General features: G+C 43.1%; 1 protein-coding gene across 1 annotated transcript in view; it reads left to right on the top strand.

Moving 5' to 3' along the window:
* Positions 1–21,822, top strand: part of CFAP61 (cilia and flagella associated protein 61) — a 2,971,729-nt gene that overhangs the window by 496,720 nt on the left and 2,453,187 nt on the right. Inside the window, exon 7 of the mRNA XM_069608074.1 lies at positions 14,702–14,834. Within this exon, the coding sequence (XP_069464175.1) occupies positions 14,702–14,834 (133 nt within the window). The remainder of the gene's footprint in view (positions 1–14,701; positions 14,835–21,822) is intronic.

The following is a 21,822-nucleotide window of genomic DNA, read 5'->3' as shown; positions in this document are numbered from 1 at the left end:
GCATTTGATTTTGCAAAGCCAACTCTCAACCAATATCAGGGTTATTTAGAATCGGGGCACGACTCACCTGATCAACCAATTCGTCCTTTCAAGACGCAATTAGTTCGTATACTGACGAAACCATAAATCGTCATGTCTGCATATCTTGGCTCACTCTGCCTCGTTTCGGGACCCTCGCCTCCTTGTTCTCTGGCCGGACACATCCATCAGGGATCAGCTGTGTACAGATCGGCAAAGGAGTCTCATCACTTTCACAGGGGCGCCCCTAACACCTCTTGATCCCGGCTCGACCGTCTCGTCCTCGCTTCGTTTTCTCCTCTCGCCTTCTTTATATTACAACGTACATGATGGAACAAGTGATGGAGGGTCCCTATTCGGGCGCCATTTTGACGGGGCACCTAGGGGACCCTCGCATATGGAAACAAGGCACAATCACCACACACAAACTGATACGCCAGACACGAGGTTCGATTCTCAAAAGCTAGGGTTTATTGCAAAGGAAATAGTCTCAGTTGGCCAACTGGGACTCGCGTCCCGCAACGTGTCTCTCCAGACCCCGAGGGACGCAAGAGAGCGAGCATTTTACAACAGTTACATATATACAAAATAAACATCTCACTATCAGTAATGACATGTTCAATACCGCCCATAATGTATTTCCTTTGAAATGGATTCGATGATTGACAATTGTGACAAATATGACACCTTCAGACATTCATTTAGCAACAGTTTGCAATCTGCGGACTTGCAGGCATGATTCTTTGTTTTAGGTAACACACTGCTCCTGTTCTTATAAGCAAGCTGCGTGCAGGGGAGACACACATTCCAGGCCTTGCTATCTTCTAGTTTCTATTTGTGTGCTAGGGGTCAACTCGCTCTACAGGGCTCAGTGAAGGGGGGCCGTAAAAGAGAGCATAATTCAAGCCATTAATTATTCGTTCTTACCATTTCTACCACATCAGTGAAACTAGCTGGGACCTGCGTAGTGATTAAATGCCTTGTTGCTTACTTCCAAGGACTTGTGAGGGAGGAGACTGGGCATTGCTGTCTGGATTGCCTGCGTTGTGTTTCAACATGTAACTTGTGGCCTTGCTCTATGCATGAGAAACAATGAAATAATGGAATAGAATAAGCTTATAGCAAAGCAGTTTGAACAGAAATCAAGAAGTGAAAATTAGACAAAATGGCGAATTCTATTCCATCAAAATGGACGTACTCTGGTCATGCTTATGAATCTGTATTACTAATACCGAATATATGAGGCGGTTGGTCTTCGGCCAACAAAATACATTGCCTATGCTATGGGAGGGTAATTTGTAGACTTAAACCTGATAAAGCCTGTTTGAAATTGGTCAGCATAGTTCACTCTCCCAAGCCAATTTCAGAAGGTTTCCAGTGCCAAGGAAGCAAATACCTTTCCAATAACATCGAGCAAAGCGATGGGCCGATATTGGTTTGGGTTTTCTGGTGACCCTCATTTGAGCATCGGAACTACGCTTGCTCTAGTCCAAGATTGCAGTATCGCCTGCTTATCATTGCAGTTTACAAAGATCTTACTGATAAGCTTGGCCCATAGTTCCAGATGTTTTTTTAGTTCTAGTTTAGTGAGCCCATCGGGGCCTGGTGCCCTCGAGTTGTTAAGTCTCTTGATCTTATACAAGATGGATTCTTCGTCGCTGGGAATATTCCATGGTTTTGAAGGTTTGTTCCTTTTAATCTGGGTGTTCAAGACTATTTTGGCTGTTGGTGGTGTGGGGCGTGCACATAGATTCGAGAAATGCGTTATCCATTGCGTTTCTCCTACGTTGTTTTGCTGTTTGCTATTTGAGCTGTTTTCTGAGCCTTTAATCGGATTCCAAAAGTCCTTCCCATTTAATGTCTGCAACATTGTCGCCGTGTCTTGCTGATATAAAATATGTCACTGTTGGATTATCCAGTTTCTGTAATCTCGTTGGGCTACTTTCCACCTTCTCGTGTTTTCTACAGTTGGTGCCCTTTTTTCCACTCTTTTTAAGTGGCGGATTATTCGTCTTCTTTTCACTATTTCCCTCTTATATAGGTGTTTGAAGTTTGTTGACGAGCTTTTGTTCTTTCCAAGTGACTTGATGTAACTTGTGAGCAGAGGGGCGTAATCGAGTTGTACTTCCCCGATAGTCTGGTTCCTAAAGTTTTCCGTTGTTGGTATACTGTTCTAAGATTTTTTGGATTGCCCCCACCGTGAGTTTCAGATGGGATCCTCCACTTCCTAGTTCAGTTTCTGCCGTTACATATGGTTCTGGTCCCTGCGGAGCGGACCAAGTTGCTGTTAAGATATTGTGATCACTTTTCTCTGTTGGAATCTCTTGAGCAGCCTCCATACACGTCAACAGGTCTTTTGATACGTATATGTGGTCGATGGTCTTCTGTTGTTTGTCTCTTTGCCATGTGGGTATCTTTAGATTGGTCTTTTTCCTTAGACAATATAGATTGTGCATATCTCTTTCTACCCTAAAGTTTCCAGAAGATTCCTGCTTGTATCGCTAGGTTGGTCCACGTGACCGGAGCTTCCTACAGTTCCTATGCCTATGCAGGCTGCGTTACAATCGCCCTTAACTATGGCGTGATTCCATTGATGGTCTACGACTGAGTTGTCCCATATCCTGGCAATCTCTCTAAGAAAGTATTTGCTTGTGATCGCTTCTGGATTCCAGTATGCGTTGACTACAAGAAGTTTCTCCTTCAGTGTCTTGTTCAAAGTCCCATCTGGGCGAGTCCAGTTTAGAATGGCCGATTGGATCAGTTGTGATGAATGGATTATTTCCTGTAGATTTAGACCACAGCCTGAGCGTATGGCTGTTAATAATTGGGCTGTTGGACGCCCCGTCTGACCCTTTTGTGTCTCCAAAAAAAACAGTACACAGCCATCCAGCTGAGACTTCTTAGTCATCCACGTTTCCTGCAGGCATAACAGATCGTATTCCCCCAGGTTAATGTCGCTTTTAATAATTAGGTGGTGATAGCCTCTGGTATTCCAGCACCCCATAGTGAGGTTTGAACGAGTTCTTGTTTGCATTGGAGCAACATTTGTGCTGGCAAACAGATCTTCGTTGGTTGTCCTCTGATGTGGTGGCTAGTCCTTGTGGTCTGATATTTTTCGTGCCTTTGACCATGTCCAGTTTGCTCGCGAGTCTATTGAGCACTTGCCTCTTCTTTTTTCAGGTGTCCTTAAATTCTTGTCTGCGTACGTTCTTGATGGACGGTTAGTGCGCATTTGCCACCGGGGGCTTTCCGGTTTGCGCTTTTTGTCCCGTTTGGTCTCTGAGACGTCCCTTTCCATTTCTGGCTGGTCTTTTTCGTGATGTTGGTGAGTCGATGGCTTTCTATGACTCACTCGTCATGATTCTGAATCACTATCGCTTTGTAACGGATCCTCGATTTGTGTTGATTTTCTAGTTTTCCGTAGGGCCCTTGTCTTGGTGCCCCTCTGTTCCTCTGGCTGTGTTAGATGTGCCGCTACTGTGCCAGTTCGATTGGTTGGATCAAGCAGTTCTCGTTCCTGGATTGGATGTAATGGATGTAATTCTGCCAATACATATCCCAGGACCCCTAGACTCTCTACCTCTTTTGATAGCAGAAGCTTGATGACTTTTGAGGAAATGTGAAGTAGAGAGCAGTCTTTCCGCCCTGATCCACATGGTTCCACCATCCATAGGTCGGCGTTTTGAATCTGTCTCAGGCCTGGGATTTTGGTGAAGATGTTTAGTATGGCTGACCTGTTGAGAATTAGGTCATCATCTCTTTCCTTCCTTCTTTTTAGCTTGAACATACAGTCGCTGTGAATTTTCTTGCCTCGAATTTCGTAGTTTCTCCTTTCTCTAGGTTCGAGTTGGTTTTTTTCATGATTCCTTTCAATTCGTCGCCTTGATGTAGATTTGTTACTGAAGCGAGGATGGTTTAACTGCGAATCCTCTGTCCTTTTGACCGTGTCTGTTCTAGGTTTATTTCTTGTTGGGGTTAAGTTATCCTTTCCTTTTTCCCCTTTTTTTTCTGGTGCCAACAGTGATTTGGTGGATTGAGGATTTGGCTTGAGTGGTGGATTCTTCTTGGAGGTCCGGGGATAGTTCACAAAGGCGAGTGTTCAAATGTTTTTGTTTGACTCAGAGTTCTCCTTTTTTGCATGTGAGCTGTCTGCTTTTCTTTTTAGGGTTCGAACTGAGTTTATTTCAGATTCAGACTCTTCTATGATATAAGTGCTCCAGTCTGAGCAGGAGCTTGTCGAATTCTGTCTGGGATTGAGCTGTAGCACAGTATTTGTGTGTTCTATTTCCTTTGATTTTAACACAGCATGCTTTCCAGTCTCTTGCCCCTTTTTTGGGCGTGCGTCTTCATTGATGGATCGTTTGATGTATTCATCTTTCCGGGAGGCCTTTCCTGTCTTATCTGTTTTGTGCACTTTCTTTGACAATAAAATCAACTATTTCAGACTCTCAAAAGGATACAAAGTATTTGCCAAATGAGAAATGAGGGTTTGTAACGCCTTCCTTGTCTTTCAGATTCCTTTTAAGTCCCTTTGTCGGCACTGAATAGGGGTTTTCTAAGACGACGTTGTTGTTGTTAGTGACAGGGTCTCCTTGCTGTTTTTTAGTAGTAGCCATGTCAGCTTCGATTATAGTAATAATCTCCGTCATTGGGTCTGAGTCTTCCTGTTTTGAGTTATCGTCAGGTGTTTGGTTTACGTGTGAATTTTCACGTATGTTGTTTCTGACGTGCTCTCGAGTGTCTTCGCTTCCTTTCCTTAGACGTCTTATGGTTCTCGGCCCTTGATTCTCAAAGCAATCAAACATTTCTCTTTTCATTTGCACCCAATCTTCCTGAAATTGTTGTCTAAGGGAGTCGGCGTCACAGTTGCCATTATGGACATCAGATCTGGTTTCTTCTGTGGCGATTCTCTTGATCCTGATGTAATTCACTTAGGCGTCGTGGCAGCATGGGTGTAGCAGGTGAAGGGAGCTGTGTGCAAGCCGGTGTATATTCATTCCTGATTCTCGAATTTGGGATCCTCTCTGGAGATTTTGGATGGACCTCCACTTGAGTGGCCACTGATGGATTTTTGGGTGCAAGTTTTCCTCCCTCTGAATTTGCACAGTTTTCTCTGAGTTTGGAAATTATATGTGGTTTTGTCCAGCCTAAATTCATCTCACTTTCTTCTGTACTGGTTTTGTGCTGTGTCTAGTTTCTCCTGATTTGGTTCTCTGATCACGCACTGTCGGGTTGTTGACTGAATATGTGGGTTCAGTAAGCCCGAGTTCTGGTCGTGGTTTGTAGAGGGGAGAGAAGGTTTCCATCTAAGTGGTGATTCTGTTTTTCCTAAGCTGTTGTTCGCTAGCTGCAATGAACGTTGTTCCTCGGTTGTATCTCTAGAGGATGAGTTTCTGACCTCCTTTGTGAGTATACTCTCCAGCATGTCGCCGTCCGATATTTCGACCAAGGTGATGTCTTGAAGGCCGGGGCACTTCTTAAAGAATTTTTCTACTGATTCCGCCCTGATAGTGTGTTCAGATCAGGATTTAGGACCCATTTTTTTGTGTTGTTGATGGTTGTTGTTTTGACCCTCCCCACATGGGATCTAGTATGCTTTCCCGTCGTAAAGCGTCTTTCTTTTACAAAGATGTTATGTTTTCTTTTCGTACCCATAGATGATTCGTTGTTTTCCCGAGGTGGCGTGGCAATTTCTGGGGATGTTGATACAAACTCCTCTCTCTGTGGTGTGCCACGTTCTTGTAGATCTTTCAGCTCTGATCTAAGTGGAGAACCCTTTGTGTTTTTGTTTCCGCTTGTAGTCATTCCCTGATGATGATGCTGCTGTTGCGTTGCGGTTTCAACCATCTCCTCATTGAGTGCCTCCATTATTATGTCATCTGTGGGTGCAGTCACATAATTTTGCAGTGTGATTTTCTTTGAGTGGGCTTGGGTCACTTGTTGGGCCTTTTCGTTTCTCCTCTCCACTTACAGCTTCTATTTATTGATATGAAAAGATATCTCATTTATAACACGCTTAATACCCAGAGGTTTGTAAGCGCAGACCTGGGGATCGAACCTGTGTTGCTCTTTGTCGTCTTGCTTCCAAGGCGAGCGCATTGCCGCTAAGCTATCCTCCCGAGAAATTTGAGTGAAGCGTGGTGTCATTGCTTTCTCTCGTTTATTTGAGGGTTCTTCCTTTAGTGGGGAGTTCAATTCCAGTGTTTTGCCCCTTTAACGGGCTACGCTCCCCTGTCCTCTCCTCCTCGTGCTCCAAAATGGGAGTGGGTCGCGCCTCTGCCTCTGCATCAGCGCGAACCTCCTCCTCCTCCTCCTCCCCTCCCCTCCCCTCCCCTTCCCAACACCTGCTCCTTGTCTCTGGCAGCCGCAGGCTGCACAGGCGCTGGGTGGGCCTTGGGCGCATCCGGCCTCTCCAGGGACTGCTCTCTATGGACCCATGCTCCCTGCTCTCCCTCCTGGCTACCATCTCCAGCGTCTCCTCTGCGTGTGGACAAGAAACCCCCGCCGCCCCATCCGTCGACATGCCCTCCCCGGCCAGATGTCTGGAATCGGACAGTTTTGTTGCACGTGTCTTCAGGTTGGCTTTAAATATTATGGACGATTTTGGTGGAAGCAGCGTGCGTTTGTTTGGTTTGATTGTTTTAATTTGTTCAAGGCTGTCCCAGAAGGCGGGATCTAGAGTACGGGTTGGAGAATGGGGTGTTGTAGATCCCTTACCGGGTTCTTCCGACGGCGTCCCTCGCCGTGAGTCGGGTTTTCTGGGTAGCAGTGTCTTGGCTACAGTTCTCTTTTATTGGATTTGGGGTAGAGGTGGGAATGGGAGTGGGGGTGAGGTTATGATCAGAGTTCCTTGGTCTCCTTTCAGCGTTACACTGTTGGTCAGTGGTCCGTGGGCTAATCACATGATTAGAAGTTTTTTGAACTGGGCGTGCTATAGGTGCTCCGGGTGTAGAGACTGCTGTTTCTTCATTTTGTTTTTGCTTGGGCCCGTCGGCTACAAACTCCAGATTGGGCGGCTCGTCGCGCCCTCTGCAGGAGGCCATTTCAAATGTTAGTGGCTGGTGCTAGTTTATGCTAAAAAGTTTGAAAGTTGTTTTTTTCTGGAACCAGAGTGGAGGGGTGCCTTCCCCTGCCTGCCACAGTCTGCCAATGTCTGCAGCACTCAGCGGCCCGCTCTGCGGCCACCAGGGGTTTTTAAGAGGTAGCAGGAAACGCCTCTCAATAGACACAGTAGACAGACTCTCCAAGTTAGTGGTCTGCCAATGTCTGCAGCACTCAGTGACTGCGCTCCGCATTACTTCTGTAATTTTAGTTTTGTTGTAAGCATATTATTCGCAGTTCCCTTCTAGACCCAAACAGCATTGTTCCTAAATATGACTCTTCTTCCTACTGCCCCTCCATATGAGCAAGTTAAAGAAGTGCTGTCTATCTCCAATTAGTTGTATTTGCTGTGGTCTAGACCAGTTACTCTAATAACAGGGGTCTTGTTTTTACCTTTCTACCTATACTACACTAAACACAAAAGGCAGTACACAACACTCGCATTAGCAAAAGCACATCCATAACATTACCTGATACTGGACAATCAGATATCTCAGTGGGTTAAGCAAGCACAGCTGAGATTTGTGTTTAACCCGCAGGTTTCAGGTTCAAATCTACGCAGTGATGTTAAACTAGCGAACAGTGATACCTGTTACTGACGGAGAACGGCAAACACTCTGGTAGCTTGCACCATACGAGTTGTGATTATGAATAGGGCCTCCACATCTACAAAAGATCTTGCCGATGAGGTGGCCACAGCATTCCAGAATTGCCTCAATACTGGCATATTTCTCCAGGTGATCGTGATTCGCCTGTATTTAAGTATTGTTCTTATGCAGCGCACGCACCGTCCCTTGTTGGAAGCACTGCTGACTAGATGGATGGGAGGCAGTCTGAGCAATATCCATGAAAGGCTTTGTGGATAAAGCAGGTGGTGTTGAAGCCCTCCCTCTGTTCAATCCGTAGCCAGTGCAGGTGTTCATTGCACGTGTTGGTAACCATTTCAGTTAGATCAGTATTCATTACAGGCGAAAGCGAATATTTATATGAAATGCTAGCAAACTCCTTTTATGGCCCCGTTTTTCCCAGAGGCAAACATGTGACCCACATTTGAAAATGCTTGAAAGAAGAGAAGAGTGCATGGAGCATCTGTAGTTGGCACAGGCGACCCTAAAAATGTGACTGCTGATGTAAATTCCACGAGGGAAAGACCCTGTCAGGTTTTGCAAGGAAAGGCTGCGTGACAAATTAGGGCAAATAAACTGTTTTTCTTTTTTATGATTTGAATGCATTTTTTGTTGAACTTCTGACATTGAATTAACGGTTTGGTTGTTGTATTACACTCATGTATACTAATAATTTTTTTATTTTTATTTTTTATTTGGTTTAGCTGATAAATCAACTTTTCAAATACAAACTTATTGATTTTTGCCTTCGAATTACATTAAAACATAAGAACTATTCTATCTACATATCAACATAAAATGTCATTACTCTTCCATTATCAAAAAACATAAATATATAAATTACAAACATTGGAAAAACAAATTCTGATTTAGGTAATTAGCCATTTTCTTCAGGTTAATTTTCATCAAGAAATTGTACTATTGACTTCATTACAGTAAAGTTAATACTTTGAAAAAGCAGAACCCATATCTCTTTTTCTTCTGCTGTATGGAACAAATTTAACTTATTAGATAAATGTTTCTTTCGTTGTACAACCAATTGCGGGCCTGAGACTATAACATGTTGTAGTGTTTCTTTTTCTGTATGATTTTTACAAAATCAGCAAAAATTCATGTTGGATTATATCATTTTTCTCCTCACAAGAATGTCTCTAGTGGGCCGCAGATTCAGTCTAAAGCATAAGTATGTCCTCCTTATTATTGGTGAGGGACACTTCAGTAAATAAGTGGAAATTTGACATAATCTTTTATGTCCAAAACTGAGTGTCTCCAAATCTTTATACTTTAGACATGTTTCTCTGTTTTTCATCCAATCCCCGTAATAACATTTGTTGTTAGCATGAGTTTGATTTTCGAGCAGAAGCGTAATAGAAATATCCGCCTCAGGCAGTGCATTCAAAACATTATTGCGCCATTTATTAGGGAAATTGAGTTTGGATTAGACTAATTGCCAAGCCACCACACTTAGCATGTTATTAGTTTCCAAACCCACAAGGCAATTTGTAAAGAAAGAACATAAACGCCATATGACTCGACCAGCCAGTGAGACTAGACCCAGTTCAAATCTTAAAATAGGCATCAGTGTACTAGCAGGAAGATATAGTACCTTTCTCCAGAATCGTGCTTCAAATTTATTCCACACACTATCTGTGGTATATATCGTTGTTTAGATGCCGTAAATTAATATGGGAATTACTTTGTGTTCATAGAACAGAAGTAAGTGTTTATATGTAAATTTCCCAAATTTGTAGGTCAAGATTTTCACCTGGGAAATCAGGGATATCAATTTAGATTGTGCATTAATAAAGAATATGGTATTTGTGATTGTATTCTGGAGTCTTATTCCCAGATATTTATATTCTTTAACAATTTTCAGAGATTTCTCATGGAGAGTCCAGTTTTTCAACTCAAATTTTTCGATTTTCTTCGAGTTCTTACAAACCATGATCTGGGATTTTTCCAGATTCACAACCAAGTTATTCTTAGTGATGTATGTTGCTAATATTGATAATAGATTTTGGAGTCCCCGTGGAGTCTGGAACATCAGCACCAAATCGTCAGCGTAAAGCAAACAAGCCAAACGCTGGTTACCAAGTTTTGGGGCATCAGAAATAATATCAGTGAAAATAACTCCCATATACAGAATAAAAAGGTTAAACAGGATGGACGCCATAATACAACCTTGTTTAAGTCCTGAATAAGGGTTGAATATTGCTGATAAAAGTCCGTCCATTGATAGACGTACTTGCATTGTTGTATCTGAATGCAATTGTTTTATCAGGGCAAGTGTAGACGATGGACAGCCAAATGATTTTAGTTTATCAAATAATAAGGTTCGATCTATGGAATCGAACGCCATTCGGAAATCAATGAAAGCAAAATAAAGGGGTTGTTTCCGGGAGGCATATTGTGATTTTAACAAATGTATGGCAATCATATTAGGTAATGTCCCAAGCCCTTGTACGAAGCCTGACTGAAAGGGGTCTCTCTTAAGATTTAATTTAGACCACTCATTCAGTTCTCCGAGTACAATGCAACAAAATATCTTGCTAGGAGCATCTAACAAGGAAATGGGTCTATAGCTCGCGGGATTCGCTCGATCACCTTTTTTATATACTGGAATAGTGATAGAATGTTTCCTGGAGATTGGAATTTTTTTTCTAAAGAGTATATCTCTAAACATGATATTCAATATGTCTGCCCATAGTTCAGGAAATTGCTTCATTGTCAGATTTGATAAACCGTCCGGCCCAGGAGCTCTTGAACTGCTGGTTTTATGAATGAAATATAAGATGTCATCTCTATCAAACTTTAGATGAATCTCATCCTCTCTCTCAATAGGGGGACAAATCAGGGTAGGAGTGGGTTTAGAGTATATAGTAGAATAATATTTAATCCACAACTCCTCTTTTACGTCATTTGTTTGGACGGCTACTTGATGTCCAGCCGTTGCCTGATTTATAATTCACCAAGATTCAGCAGAGTTTTTGGAGGACAATATTTTTAGCATATGACTCCCATCATTTTGATATAGTTGGGCTTTCATGCCCCTCAACCAGTTCTTATACTTAGTTTTGATAAGAGTGAGAGTTATACAGTGTTTATCTTTAGGCAATTTAATAATTGCTCTTTTTTCAGCTCGAATTTGCGTTTTCCTGGTTCTAATATCATGATTATAAATATGTAAATGCGGCACTTGTTTTGTTTTATGCCTTATAGAATCTGGTTGGAACAATTGCATAAGTTCAGGGTATAGTATTGCGGGATTCTGAAGTCCTTTCCGGTCATCACTCATCTGCAAGCCATAACAATCTTGGAACGCGCTGAGAGATTTTTCTGTCCAAATTGGTCTGTTCTGAGCGGTGTTAATAGTGACAAGACCTTTAGTGTATTCATTCTTTCTTATCTTTTCGCATTTGGCTTCCCAGACAAAGTTCAATTGGTTGTGATCGCTTGCGTTAGAATGATGCACCCGAAAGGGTTCAGTAGGATACAACAGTTCCTTATTCACATAGATATAATCAATAATCACAGTGTTAAGTCCTCTATGCCAGGTTGAGTTTGGAGGGATATCTGTCGAACAGGATCCATTCAGCATGAAGAGGTTTCTGGATTTTACAAAGTTTGTCCATTTTAATAATCTGTTCTGTTTTTTTTGTTTCGTGGGTTCCAGACAATGTAGATTTAAATCGCCAGCTATTATTAGTCTGATGGGTTGTTTTTCATAAAGAATTATGTCCATTGCCTCATTCATGCTTTCTAGAAACTCATCGTCAGATATCCCTAAGGGATTCCAGTATACATTAATAAGCACGTGCAATATATTGTCCCTAAAGAGTTTAAGCATTTGTACAAAAGGGTTTGATGCATACCATAATTGTGAATTTAAGAAAGAGCTTTTCTTGATGGCAATTAGTAACCCAGACACTGGTCTCCCAGCGCTTCCCTTAATTGCTGGATTTAGATAGATGTTATATTTTTCCCAGGAGGGAGCAGACATTAACCAAGTCTCTTGTAACATGACAATATCATGCAGTTGGAGGTTAGAGCTCTTATTATTCGTTAAATGCTTAAACCCTCTTGTATTCCAGCTAATTAATGACAGCCTTTGGTGATCATCTAAGAATAGCTAACATTGAGGTAGTTCTTGATTGCATTTACATACATGATTGCAGGCTTATTGTTTTGATGTTGAGATTTTGTTATTGGGTTTGGTAAGCATATTATTATCAATGACATTAGTCGAGTTGAGACCAGATAGAAGTACAAAGCCTAAATCAAAAAGTTCTGATTTGACCGCCCAGATAGTTTTAACAACAACTCTAGAATTTAGCCACAGGGTTACCGCGATCTGTTTGTGGCATCAGAAAATTTGACTTGCTCTATATTGATGGAACCCATGTCATCTAATGCAGGTATCTCGCTAAATACTGATAGTACTGAAGCTCGGTTCAAGTTATATTGTATGACTGGAGGAGGACGACAAATCAGAGTTAATAAGTGCAGAGCAGGACGTTTTATAGGAGGAATGACAGTTTTAGATTGTTTGCCTTGGTCAAATGGAACTTGTGCCAGTTTGCTAGTTGGTATGGTTCTAACGTCTAGTTCAATTGTAGGTGCTTTTTCTTGTAGCATTTGGACTAGCACTGATTGTATCGGGTTCTTTATTTCACTGTCTGATGATGTTTGACAGTGAAGAGTTGGACCAACTTGTTTAGTTCCAAGGTGCACATTATCACAAACCTCTTTAATATGTGCATCCAAATGTTTTGAGCTGTTCAATTGAGTGTTAGGAATAGGGAGCTTAAAATCTACTTTTTGCACTCTCTCCTTGAACTGCTGTTTGTAAGTATTTCTGAGGAGGTATAGTGGACATATATTGGTCCACTGCATGTCGGATTTCTTTACGGTGATCCATTAAATTGTCATCTTCAAACACAGACTTACTGGGCTGGTGAGCGGGTATTTCACCATGGGAAGAGGGTTTAACTACTGAGTGGTTTGTTACAGCATCTATCAGCTCATTGAGGGGGTTGTAAGATTCTATTTGTCTACTTTTATCAAAAGGAATTCGTCTTTTCTTACTATGAGTTTGTAGCATATATTTTTTGGCAATTGCTTTGGACACTGCAATAGCAGCTGTCCTCAGATGAGTCAAATTTGTAACAAAAAATTTCGTTTGTGATGAAAATTTTGATTTGCCATTTGTTTGATTTTTAGACTTTTTAACTAAATTAGTTTTACTTTGCATACTTTTGGAAGGCAATTCAGAGGCATTTGTACTATTGCCTCCAAAAAGGGCATAGTTTGTTTTTTTCTCAGTTCCACTCACGTTTCCACCTCCGTTACCATGATTAGCTTTTTTACGATCGCCGCAAACTAAATCAATTATGGGTTCTATTATACATGGAATCCGATGTTCACAGGATTTAGATTCTACTATTTGTTTTGAGTGCTCATCGGTTTGGGTACTCCTAGTGTTTCACAAGAGAAGAAATGGATCGAGCACCCTTACGGTAGACTTTTTTGAACATATCACTAGTGAATGAATAGCGGCATTCATTGATTTTAGGGCTATCTCTGTCAAGCCATTTGGGTTGTTTTCATGTACATTTGAGTCAGAGGATAAATCATATACCACAGGTTTTCATGGTGTTGGAGCTATGAATGACAGTTTCTCGATTGAGTTTGTATCACTAACATCGATATGGAGATTAGGAAATTTCAGATAATGTCTACGTGGAAAAACAAGAATTATTTACATCTATGTCAATAACTGCCAAGTTAGGAGGGGCATTCAGGCTTAGTGTTTTGGATTCGTGAGCAACAGCTCCTGTTAATATGTTACACAACAACATGCTATCCGTATCAGAGACATTCTCTTTTGCAAAGATAACAGATGATTCAGTAGCTGCATTTTCATTTACCAGTCTTATTTGAGGTATCTGAGCAGCACAGTTTTCATTCGCGTTTGTTTCATGGAGCCTCTCGCTTGTTATAAGACGTTTGGAGTCCGTTTTCAGTGTTAGAGGCGGTGTTAGTGGGGAAGATGCGCCTTCTTTGTCGAAGTAATTTTTCCCCGTAATCTGTTCTTTACAAAATTAGCGAATATCCATGCATGCCGTTTTTTGCAGCTTCAAATTTGATTTCGAATTTATTGCTACGGGCAGGGTGTCGAACTCAATCGCACTTTCTTGCTTGGGCAAGCCGATGGATTTTCCACAGAGTTGACACCATTAGTGCTTTGAGCTATCTGCACCAATGGCATGCCCGTTTTCAAAGTTGGTAAGGTTCTCTTCATTGTGAATATCAATTAGTAAAATTTGGAGGCAGACTACAATACTACGGGCTTGTACCGGGAAGCACCTCCTGTAAACTGCCAACCGCAGCAAAGCGGGCAAGCAGTACTTTCCGGTACTTGCCGAGGTGCACGCGCGTGGTGCGTGCTGGATTTTATAGTCCCGCCTCCGAAAATTCAACAGAGCCTAAGATAAAGAGTACAGGCAGTTACTAATATGTTATAAACTTAATGTTGTTGCTAATATTAAAGGGTTCAACTAAGTTTCACCTTGTGGGATATGCAGTCCAAGTATTAGTCCCAAGTTAGCAGGGTTGTTGCAGAGGTCACAAAAAGACAATCCTTGAGGAGCAGAAAGCACGGCCAAGCGATACTTTCCGGTACTTGACCTACCAGTGTACCACAACGTCTATTTTTCTAACAGTTATTGTGTACACATTTAATGAAGACATGGAAATTGTGTGTGAATGTGTTGCAACGCACATAAACCTGCTTCTATCAAAACGTATAGTGAATCCGGGATATGTTTGTCAGCAAGGTTACAGAAGTACCTTAATATGCAGTTATCCAAAAATGCATGTTTTCAAAATGTCCCCGGCTTTTAAAAAGCACCGACTGTCCGAGCCTCATGCTGTTCCGCCATGTTTTTGCTTTCCAGGGTTCGAGACCATGATGACCTGGTGCATATTTTTATGAAGCAGAACGACACTCTAGTGGAGACCTACGGAAACTACTTCCTTGCCGAGCTCATCGAGGCTCAGGACGAGCAGAACTTTGCTGTCGTCGGCGAGGTCAGTCTTTGCTGCATATTTGCCTGCGTGTAAGGTACTGTAAGCGGAAACGCGTGCACAACAGGCACACAGTGTCCATAGAAACAGCGGGATTTTTCTTAAAGACACTTTTATTGAGTTCTAAGTGTAGAAACGGAGTTTTTATTTTTTTTTCTAACGTGGGACATTGAAAAGAGTTCAGCAAAGACGACAACCCTAGCCCTGTAACAGCGAAAGAGAACATCTGTAAATATTAATGTAGCTGTTTGCAAAGCACGTAAACGCACACAATGCGCATAAAAAAGCACCAACAAGCTCCGTGGCCGCCAGGGCACTAAATAAGATACCAGTGCACCTGCTGTAGATGCAAATCATACAACATGACACATAAGAAACCTCTGTACATATTTCCAGCCGATTGAACGTTCAAGAAAGTGAAAATTGCATTAATCAACTGGAAACGTTTGTTTCAAATAAAAAGCGTGTATTAGACAAGGTCGAGGGCGCACTACGCCACTATCCGGACACAGGGTCAGATACGATTGTCTCGGGCACCAATAAAAAAGTGCCCCACAGTTGCAAATACCAATTCATTCCTTTTGTGACAGACTAAGTAGTATCCAAAGGGGAGGTTTTTGATAAAATGTGATGCAAACTGTGCATTTTAAAGAATATTTATTCAGTAACACTGGTCAAAACGACTAGGCGAATGGTGAAGTAACTTATCAAACTGGCCTACATGTGCTAAAATAGTGAGACACTGTGACCCAAAAACTGGACCACACTAGCATTTTGTGTTTTTGGTTCGGCATTGCCATGTTGTCCTATAGGCCATTCCGGCAAGCTTCGCTGGAGTGAAACCACTAGGGGTGGTGAATGTTGAGTACACACGCTTATTATCCTAATATAACTTAAAGCAGAATTACAAAGTGCATTTACATTTGTGAATCCAATTTAGCATGTACACTTTGACAGATGAGGCCCGAGGAGAAAATACATGTTTGTTAGATGTAAAGTAAGCATTGCACAAAAGAAAATATCAGAAAGTGGCCTTTGTTGAGGAGGAAGGGGGAAAAGGTGTTGTGGGTGGGAGGAGGGAATAGGATGGACCCCACCATAAAAATCATGTGTGTACAAGCACTTTGAAGACTGAATATCCTCCTCACTAACGTTGTGTTCATGAAATGCTGATTTGTACATTTCTTTATAACACTAGATACATTATGGTCAAAAGCAGAAAGCCAATGATTTCTATGCTAAAATTAGTGATCCACAATGTAAGCCATTCACAGTAACAATTGCAGATTAGCCTGCAACTCCTCCAAGGCCATGACTAAAAAGGCACCTTCATTTGTAACTGAAAAACTCTCCATCTCAGGAGCCCAGTTTACAACGAAAAACCACGAAAGAAGTGAAAGAGAAAGCAAGAACACAGGCCTTTCACTACTGCCACCAAGTCTAGGCAGTACATTACTTTATGCCAAAGTGACATCACCAACGCGACAAAAGGGCTGTTGGCAAAGCTTTTTCACTTTTTCACATTCTCATGTGGTTAGAGATGTGGCTCTGCAGGATTGAGAGATGACCGGTCCAGAGAAAAAGGGAAATCTTGAGGCAGCAGGAAGCAGAACCAGATAGCGAATGAGACTGACAGTGGTTTATCTAGAGTCCTTCCAAGGAATAGGCCACCCGGTGGAAATGTCGCAAACCATGGCTAGAGAAACCAGACCATCAGAAAGTTGCAGGGGTGAAACACTGGAAGCACAGCCAAACCAATAGAAAGCCATGGAGGAGGTGAAATGCTGGAAGCTGAGGAACAAGAGAGAGATGTAGAAGGAAATGGTGGGATCTTGGATGGTGAGAGAATACAACAACAAAGTCCACGAACAAGAGAAAGAGTGAGAGCCCAAGGCAATGCCTGAATGGTTTCACAAGCGTGGTGCTGCAGCGAGAAAGATAAAACCAGCTGTGGTCCGCATACCAGCATGGGGCCAGACCATGAATGAGCTGCTGAATGTGATGTGTAGTTCTGTCCCTCTATGACTTCTGTGTGTTATGTTGAGCCAAAAGAGAACCTCGAGAAGAGCGTATGGTATTCTGACCGCTAGCATGAGATGTTTCAAGAGCAGTGTGTGGTATGGTGACAACAAGTGAACTGTTTGGTCAAAGTTGCAGTTCCATCACTCTCTGGTGAACCTCATGGTACACAAAGGCACACCGATGTCCGCAATTCTAGAGAGGGGCACACTGCCTGATAGAAGTTGTGGAACAAACAGCCCCAACAATTGAAAGGACATCAAGGCTCAAAGAAAGTCAAGAGCATAAAGTGTGCTGCACCAACAGTGCCAGCATGCTGCCAGATCAGAGTCGTGGTTCCTTCACTCCCCACTGAATAGAAAGGGGCACCAAGCTCCCAAAAGAGAAACGAAATGGCAGCATGTGGCACGCTGACAACTCAAGGGAACTGTCTGATGGGAGTTGTGGTTGTGTCAAAGGGACACCGACATCCAAAGTGGGACAAGAGGCTAGTGCTTGGTGGGTTGACAGTCTTAAGTGCGCTGCCTTATGGCAGTTGTGAATCCATCATTCCCGAAACAAACGGAAAGGGTTAACAAGACTCCAGAAAATAACTGAAAGTGAATCACATGGTGCACTGACAAGCTGAGATTTGTTTATGGGAATTGTGGTTCTGCCACCCCCCCCATTGAGCATCATTGACTTCAAAGCCCGAAGGAAGAGAACTGAGTGTAAATGTGTGGTGTGCTGACAGTCTGAGTGCACTGTCTGATGGGAGTTGTAGTTATATCACTTCGCAAAGAACAAAGCAGCAATTCAAGAGCACTTCCTGATTGGGAGTAGTCAGGCTTCTCCCGCCCCACTGTGCTTCTGAAAGAAACTGACCAACCTTCCAAGAATAGCATGTCAGGCACCGACAGCTGAATGGCTGTTGTGATCCCCCACCATCACCTGTAACTTAGCCTTCCCGTTTTTTTGTACCCTCCACCCTTTTGGCACAGCACTCCACACACAACAGGTCGATATCCAATCAATTGAATACATGTTTTCACACTAGTATTTTGCAAGCATCCATCTGTATATATGTTCTTCTCAATTTGTGTTGCTTTTTTTGTCTGGAACATTCCACTAGGTGTTCCTGTACTCAAACAACCACTGCTCCAGTTACATCTTACCCTAATTCTGTGATGGGTGCTTGACTCTGTCCTAGATGGCCCCAAGAACATATCAACTCACAAAGGCAGTTCAAGGGTTTTCATTTGAGACTTCTCAAATAGCCTTCCTAAAGGCCTTCCCTCTCTATCTAATCTAGAAAAGGGCGATACCTCCCTAACCCAAGCATTCTCAATCGTGGGATTATCGCTAGTTATTGGTAACCCCTACTGTCTTCAAAACTGTCTAGCTAATGCAGATGGCCAAACACCTTACCTATCTAATCCTGCCTCTGAAATCAATCTAGGTGGTCCCTTCTCTAAGTTCCCCAATGATGTAACAAAAGGGTTTGTACCTTCCAGTCACTTAGGCACCACCTGGTCTTATCCTTTTGGACTCTAATGTTCCTCTTCCTATGTCTGTCACTATCCCTTACCTCCGCCTACTTGCCCCCTCCTGTTCCACCCACCGTCTCTCCTTGCTCTCTCAGACAATTCCTCCTCTTTCCTTCGTGTTTCTCAATTATCTTCCTCCACACTCTGATCATACTCCCTACTAATCTCTGTTCCTCCCCTCCATGCTATTGCTACTATCCCCTCTTTACACTACTGCTACTCTCCCCTCACCACAATACTAGTACTCTCCCCTCACCACACTACTACTACTACTACTACTCTTCCCTCTTTCCACACTAATACGCCATCTCTACACAATACTCTCCCCTGTCCACACTAGTACTACTCTTGCTCCTTCTCCCAGGCGCCCTCCTTTCACTTCGCCAATCACCTGTTCATTCATTCCCTACTCTCTCCCTCTATTCATCTGACTCACCTTAAATGCCCACTCAAACCCAAGTACCACTCTCTCCCACCAACCAATGCCTTATCTTGCACACTCCTTCAGCAAATTTCCTCGACGCTCCTCCGTCTGGTCTCTTGGTTCTCCTTCTCCTCCCCAGACCCGCCTGAACAACCCACACCCTCCTGCTTCCCTCCTCCCTTTTCTACTCATCCCTCTTCCTTGCTTGGCCCTTTCCAATCAACGAAACATTCAAAAGTGTTTTAAGTCCCACCCCTTTCCTGTACGCAAGTTCACCAGTCTCTGACAATGGTGGGTCGCAATTTTTACTGTCCAAGTTCATTTGAGGTATTCCCAGCTTGTTAAAGATGCTCACTTGGTGAGGGTGCTGCTCCACAGCCCTCACGCAGATGCATATAATGTCCTTGAATGCAGTGACCCCACTGGGCACTCTGTGCCTTGAAGTTAATGCTGTGTTGCTGTGGTTTGCTGTTTCTGAGCAGGAGGATCTAGCAGGATCTCTGTGCGCTCGGACTCGTTCTGAAGTTTGTGCTGATGAGGGATGAGTAGTGGTTTACGTCATTCAGGCTGCTGTGTTGTCTGTTTTGTATCCTGTTTTCTCAGCTCTGTCTCGGGTTGAACGCTGGCTGTCCCATGGTTGAGGCTGCTGATATTGAAGATCCTATGAGACCAGGAGAACAATGCTGGCCAGAATGGTACTGTGCAGGCATGCAGTGATTGATCCTGGTACTTTCCTGAAGCAAACGGGCACAGGGGGAAGGGGCACAGACTGGGGCCCTTCCAACTCCCACACTCCCCTCTGGTGTAGGACTGGCCTTAGCGTAAAGCCTGGTTGGTCTGACACCAGGCTGTGAGGGGTCCCTTTTCCCACCTGACAGGACAGGTCCAAAAGTCCAGCTTATTTAAAAGTGATTCTCTGGGTCTGACATACACACTGATGCCTTCAGCACATGCTCCATTTAATTAGGGCGCTCACATGAGAATGTTCAAACAGAAGCACACTATGTTTGTTTTCCTGTAGAGCAAGCCCAGAGAGCTCACGAGGGAAACAGTACCAAATTCAAAATTGCTTTTGCTTTGCTCACCATTGGTTGGCTTTCCTGCATAGTGAGAAAACAGACCCTGGTCACTGGCAGACAAAGTAAATGCCCGGGACAGCTTGGAGTGACAACATCCCTACAATAGGTGAAATTAACAGCGAAGATGGTGGATGAGCCTTTTCAATATTTGTTATGGCCCTTAGGTTCCAAAGCAGGCATAGCTGAATCAATGTATTGAAGCCAATCACAGCCCTTCATTCATTGACATCCACAAGTGCACACTCACTGGAATGCCAAACCCAGGGGAGGGGTAATAGGGCTATTTAGACTTGGAGTCCTAGTCAGACAGTGTGAATGTTTGGAGTAGCAACTGGCGGCAGAATTTGGTAGCAAGATGAAGAGCGAGGTAGGAATTGGAGGGAGAGTGAACAGAGAAGGAGATGGAAACAGAAGGGGAGATAATCCACCAGGAGAAGGTTGGTTGGAGACATCAAGAATAATTTAGTTTGAGTCATTGAGAAGAGGTTGGAGATATCTGGAAGGGGTTGGCTAGAAACATCAGAAGGAGGTTGGGTTGAGAGTCCAAGAGGAGGCTTATTCGAGTTTGCAGAAGGAGGTTGCAGCTAAACATCTGGAAGAAGTGGAAGCAATTAGTACGTTTGTATCTAGATTGACAGGGTCAGAGACCTGACTGTATCGAGTGGGGCTGGGGAAACCCTCTCAACCTGTGGCAGGAGGCTTACCACAATGTTTACCAGATCCAGTCCTGCTCCTATCATGCGGCCCTCAATTCAACTAGAACAAGGTATACACCATAAAGGATACAGGTGGAGTTAACATTAAAGGATACAATATGGATCCAAATTCTTTCTTCTTAATCTTCACTGAAGAATTCTCAAGGAAGAATCCTTTCCCTTGATTACACCCACTGCCCGATACAAAACACGGCCAGAGCGAGGAATCAATTGAAAGGATGAATAACTATGCACATTCTCCAATCTGTGTACAAAGAAGCATAAGGTAAGTAATAAGAATATTAGCTGTACTCCTTAATTCCCACTAATGCTACACTAACCTGTTTGAGTGGTTTGTCAAGTTGAGGTGAGCTTCAATGTTCCAAATAAATCCAAATGACTCCAAAACACCAACACAATGGAAAGGAAGGGGGGAAGTTAGTAGGAAACTAATCCTGAACGGAACGAGGGCCGAACTAGAGTCGGGTAGGTGCACTCTGGATAGCGTCCTTAGTTCGGTGCACTAAACATAACACAAAATAAACCTGGTATTTCCAACAGTGTGTAAATGGAAGAGTCTTTGGATGGCAGAACGTAGATCACCTTGATTTATGTTGGAGAACAAATTGTCCTGGCATCTCCAGAAGTTCAAAACGGAAATCTTTCTTTATTCAGTAGTGCGTTATTCACCCTTGATGCCAAATTGGAAAATAAAGTAATCCCACCGGGACACAGTCTTATATCTCAGTAAATGAATGTTCGTGGACACGGGACTAAGAAAGATGCAGTAAATACTCCCGCAGTTCCTAGAGTAGCAATCAAGTTTATAAACGAATGATAACACACATGTGCTAGGAGTATACCTTAAGGCAGGCAAGGCGAAGACACCTCTGTGGGAAACAGCAAACGGCTTCGGGAAGCCGCCACGAGGTGCAGCAATCGGCTTTGATGCTCAGGTCTCAGGAAATAGCGTGGAAATTGATCCAGAACCGGGAACACTATAAGAAGCGTATGGCTGAAGGATGCGGTCCGCACAGAAACAAAGCACCAGCAGGAAACAAAGTAGCAACAATCAGAAGCGCGGGGCGCTTAGAGAACAGGACCTAAATACGTACCAAAAGCACGTGACTGGTGAGCCAAAGGCACGATCACCTGACTTTAGGCGCAGGAATGCAATGCCGTTTCGCGGGGAGTTTGGAAAATAGCCTCCACCTGTTATAGAACGGTCTTGCTGCCGTTCTGAAAGCA

Source organism: Ambystoma mexicanum, chromosome 4q, assembly GCF_040938575.1.
Source record: "Ambystoma mexicanum isolate Mex_15411 chromosome 4q, UKY_AmexF1_1, whole genome shotgun sequence".
Lineage (NCBI taxonomy): Eukaryota > Metazoa > Chordata > Amphibia > Caudata > Ambystomatidae > Ambystoma > Ambystoma mexicanum.
The sequence above is the reverse complement of the archived record's forward strand: the minus strand, read 5'-3'. Positions and strand labels throughout refer to the sequence as shown.